Genomic DNA, 5,239 nt, shown 5'->3' on the forward strand with positions numbered 1-5,239 from the left:
TCGATCATTCCAACTAAATATCTTGGGAAATATGAGAGTAATATGGATGAGGACTATGATCAAGAAGATGAAGGGACTTTTTCCTTCATTCGCATTGAAGATGAGCCAGGGTATTTTTCCCGGCCTACTAAGAGACGGATGTCTCATTTGCGTCCCCTTCATATTATTGCTATTTTGAATGGGTTTAAGATAAACAAGGTATTGATTGATGGAGGAGCCGCAATTAGTCTTCTGCTTGAAAGAATGTTGGTAAAGGTAGGAAAGCATCCTGATGATCTGGTCCCTACAAACATTACTGTGACCGATTTTAGTGGGACTTCTACGCCAGGGAAAGGGCTGGTCACTTTGACTGTAAAAGTGGGGTCATCGGAAAGACATTCTGTGTTTGTGGTAGTACCATCGAAGGTTAGTTACAATGCCTTGTTAGGAAGAGATTGGATCCATGGTGTAGGAGTTGTACCTTCTACTGTGCATCAAAGCATGCTTCTGTGGACTAAGGAGGGTAAACCTGAAATTGTCAAAGCTGATTCGAGTCTGTATGTCGAACAAATGCATGTCGATTTTAGGATATATAATCGAAAATTGAAGCCCTTAAATGTTGATCGATCTCTAAATTCTTATAATTGTGAAGGGTGCTATTTGACTTTGGAAGGCCTTTCGGTGAAGTTGCGTTACCCAGATCTGAGTTTCGAGCCGACTGGTTGGGACTGTTTTTCTTGAAGACTTGGAAGATTGCACTATGAACCAGATTGAGGAAGTTTCTAACTACCTGGTAACATTACATAATTATTTAAATAATTCTCAGTTACTAGAAAATAAAGTTGGTTCTGCTGATGAAGTTGAATCACATAGGGTTAGTATTTTGAGTAGTTATAATGTGTCTGATTCGACATCTTTAGTCGAATTTAGTTATGATTTCCCTATTTCTTGTAATATAAGTAATGATGCAAGCCGGACTGCCGATTTAAGAGCAGGGGCTCATTGTGTAGAAAGTAAAAATAATGATGTTTTTATCCATGATCAAGTCTCTTCTATTTCTGATAATTCTATTGATTTTACTTTTGATTGCGTTTATGATCTCGAATCATTGGGTTTTGAGAAACATTCAGTAAGTGATGGTGATTATTATAAAGGGTTTGAATCTCAAGATCCTTTAGAGGATGTTAATCTGGGAACTCTCGACGATGTTCGAATTACGTATATTTGTAAAAACCTCGTTGATCCTTTTCGAACTGAACTTTTTAGTCTTTTACATGAGTTCAAATATTGTTTTTCTTGGAATTATCATGAGATGCCTGGTCTCGATCGTTCATTAGTTGAACATCGATTAACATTGAAACCCAATGCTCGACCTGTGAAGCAAACACCACGACGTTTTTCTCCTGAAATCAATGTAAAGATTAAAGAAGAAATTGAACGCTTGATTAAAGCAAAATTTATTCGAACTGCCTGATATGTAGAGTGGGTATCGAACATTGTCCTTGTTATGAAGAAAAATGGGAAGTTAAGAGTATGCATTGATTTTCGAGATTTGAATAATGCTACTCCAAAAGATGAATATTTTATGCCTATTGCAGATATGTTAATCGATTCTACGGCAGGAAATGAAATTCTTAGTTTCATGGACGGTTATTCTGGATATAACCAAATTTTCATTGCAGAAGATGATGTGGCTAAAACTGCTTTTCGTTATCCTGGGACATCGGGTACGTATGAATGGGTAGTTATGCCTTTTAGTTTGAAAAATACTGGAGCAACATATCAACAGGCAATGAATGCTATTTTCCATGAGTTTATTGGAAATTTTATGGAGGTATATATCGATGACGTTATGGTTAAATCGATTTCGGTAAGCCAGTACATTGATCATTTAAGGAAAGCGTTCCTTACTATGAGAAAGAAGGGTTTAAAAATGAATCCTTTAAAATGTTCTTTTAGTGTATCAGCCGGAAGTTTTTTAGGTTTTGTTGTCCATAAAAAAGGGATTGCCATTGATAAAAATAAAGCAGATGCGATATTGGCATTGTCTACACCAAAATCGAAAAAAGAGGTGCAATCATTTTTAGGTAAAGTGAATTATCTTCGAAGATTCATTTCGATCTTTCAGATCGAACTAGGGTGTTCGCGCCTTTAGTGAAATTAAAAAATAATTCACATTTTGAATGGACAGCGGAGCATCAATCGGCGTTCAATTCGATTAAAACTTATTTGTCTCAAGCCCCAATTATGGCAAATGTTCGACCATCTGAACCTTTAAAATTATATATTGCAACATCTGAAAATACTATAGGTTGTATGTTAGCCCAAGATGATGAAAATGGGCAAGAACGAGCGGTTTACTACCTTAGTCGAGTTTTAACTAATATCGAAGCAAGGTATTCTCCAATCGAAAAACTGTGTTTGTCTTTATATCATGCCTGTATGAAATTAAAGTGTTATATGGTGGCTAAGTCGGTGAAATTCATAGCACAAACTGACTTAATTAAGTATATGTTAAGTTTTCTTATGTTAAGGGGACGTTTGGGAAAATGGATGATGGCATTGACGGAATTTGATTTACAGTATGTTTCAGCCAAAGCTGTGAAAGGACAGGTCATTGCAAATTTTCTTGTGGATAATTCGAAAGATCTTAATGACCAGGGGGCAAATATAATTGGGGTAAAAATAAATTATTAGAAGTTATATTTTGATGGGTCAAAACATAAAGATGGTGCAGGAGTTGGGATTTTTATTGTTTCACCAGAAGGAATCTTGTCAAAATTTCTATTTGAAATAAAATATCCCTGTTCGAATAATGAGGCAGAGTATGAAGCATTAATTTTGGGCCTTGAAATTTTGATTAGTAAAGGGGTCTCGGAAGTTCAGATCTTAGGAGATTCTCAGTTGGTTTTGAAGTAGTTATCTAAAGAGTTTAAATATAACAATGAGAGGTTACAGAAGTATTTGACAACCGCTTGGAAGTTGTTAACTTCTTTTTGAAAAGTCTCTTTGGTTCATATTCCAAGGATTCAGAACGAAATAGCTAATGAATTAGCCCAAATTGCTTCAAAGTATAAGATCAGTTCAGGAACTCTTGAGTCCTTAATAGGTATTCATCAGATTTTAATACCTGCAAGTGAAAGGGAAGTTTTGTGTATTGATGAATGGGAGGATACTGATTGGAGGAAGCCTATTGCTCAATACTTGAAAGAGCCTAATATTCCAGTTGATAGAAAGATCAAATTGCGAGCAATGAGCTTTGTTTTAATGGCTGATGAATTATACAAAAAAGGTATCGATGGGAGTTTATCAAGATGTTTAGGTCAGAGTGATCAAAACATTGCTTTGGGTGAGGTTCATAATGGAATATGCGGTGCTCATCAGGCTGGAAAGAAAATGAGATGGGTGCTATATCGCAATCATGTATATTGGCCAACTATGATTAAAGATTGTATTGATTATGCAAAAGCGTACCTAGAATGCCAAAAACATGGCTCGATTCAGCAAATTCCAGCATCCGAATTACATTCGATAATAAAGCCATGGCCGTTTAGAGGTTGGCTTTAGATTTAATTGGATTAATTCATCCTTCTTCATCCAAATAGCACAAGTTTATCTTAGTAGCAATTGATTATTTTACAAAATGGGTTGAGGCAATTCCCTTGATTGAAGTAAGTCAGGGTGAGATAATAGATTTATTGAGGAACATATTATTTATCGGTTTGGAATTCCTCAAACGTTAAGTACTAATCAAGGAACAATGTTTACTGGTCAGCAGGTTGAAAGTTTTGCAGCTTCGAGAAATATTAATATGGTTACTTCCACTCCCTATTATGCACAGGCTAATGGGCAGGTAGAAGCAGCAAACAAAATTTTGATAAGTTTAATTAAAAAGCATATCGGAAATAAGCCTCGAACGTGGCATGAAACTTTAAGCAAAGTGTTATGGGCCTATCGGAATTCACCAAGGGGTTCGACAGGTACTTCACCATTTAAGTTGGTATATGGTCATGATGCAATACTACCATTAGAAATTAATTTGAATACGTTAAGAGTATCAAGGCAGAATGATTTACCAGTTGATGGTTATTGGAATGCAATGTTCGATGAGTTGAATGAATTAGACTCAGAACGAATTCTGGCACTTGATAATATAATTCGACAAAAAGAAAGTATTGCTCGAAGTTATAATCGTCGAATCAAGGAAAAGGCTTTTAATGTAGGTGAATTGATTTTGAAAGTTATTTTGCCAATGGAAAAAAAGTCGAGATTTCTTGGTAAGTGGTCCTATACTTGGAGGGCCTATTTCAAGTAATTAGAACATATTCTGGAAATGCTTACCAGATTAAAGATATTGAGTCAAGTAAAATAATTTATTTGGTTAATGGAAAATACTCGAAGCAATACTACTGTTGGCAAAAGTAGAAATCTAACATGCATATGTTTAGAAAAGATGGAAGCTGCTACAAAAAATGAAATGAGAAATATAAAAAGGAATTCAAGGTGCCACTAGTTTGGCCAAATCAGAGCGTAGCTTTGCCCTTTTGTTCTCCAGAATTGAAAGCACTTCAATTTGTTTGAACTTGTCAGCTTGAATTTTCTCGAGTTGATTTTCATATTCTCCCCGTTTGGTATCAATTGAGATAAGCTCTTGAATAAGGTGATGTTGATCTTGTTAGGCTACTGCTAGGGGTTTGGCTATGGTGGCTCGGCTTTGACGTATGGTGGCAAGCTGTTCCTGAATCTGAATTAATTCTGCTTCGAGTTTTGCTTCTTCTTGATCATGAAAAGCTTGAACAGAAATAGCATGGGAGATTCTTAGATCAAATTCCTCACGAGAAGTTTGGATTGGTTGAGCAGTTGCAAGACAATTTTCTATACTAGATTTGGTTGTGGCTTCTTCATTTTCAATTTTTTGGAGTTGAAACTGAGATGCAACACTCTCATTAAGAAGTTGTTTGAATTCTTGAATTGAGGCAGAATGTGGTGTGTTAGTTGGGAGTTCAAAAGAAGAATTCAAAAGATCAGCTAAGAGTTTGTTGAGAATTGGATCATTAACCCATGTGGTAGGTGGATGATCCAAGAGCTTGATGAGTGATCAAAGTTGTTCCCGAGTGTCAGGATCTAATTTGATTGAAGACCTTGATGTAGCAGGTCTTGAGATCGCTGGTACAGGCACTAGAATTTTATTTTCTTGGATAACCTTATTTAAGACAGAAATCAAGTTGTCCAAGGAAGCACTTGTAGGGGTGGTAAAAGC

The 5,239-nt window shown here is 36.0% G+C and overlaps 1 protein-coding gene across 1 annotated transcript; it reads left to right on the forward strand.

Annotated features, from left to right (window-relative positions):
- Positions 1 to 3,739: 3,739 nt before the first annotated feature.
- On the forward strand, positions 3,740 to 4,294 carry LOC148544106 (uncharacterized). Its single transcript, XM_088498869.1, has one exon. The coding sequence runs from the start codon at positions 3,740 to 3,742 to the stop codon at positions 4,292 to 4,294; it is 555 nt and encodes a 184-aa protein (XP_088354995.1).
- The last annotated feature ends 945 nt before the right edge of the window (positions 4,295 to 5,239 follow it).

Source organism: Arachis ipaensis, chromosome B9 (assembly GCF_059453495.1).
Source record: "Arachis ipaensis isolate K30076 ecotype BB chromosome B9, ASM5945349v1, whole genome shotgun sequence".
NCBI classification, from domain to species: Eukaryota; Viridiplantae; Streptophyta; class Magnoliopsida; order Fabales; family Fabaceae; genus Arachis; species Arachis ipaensis.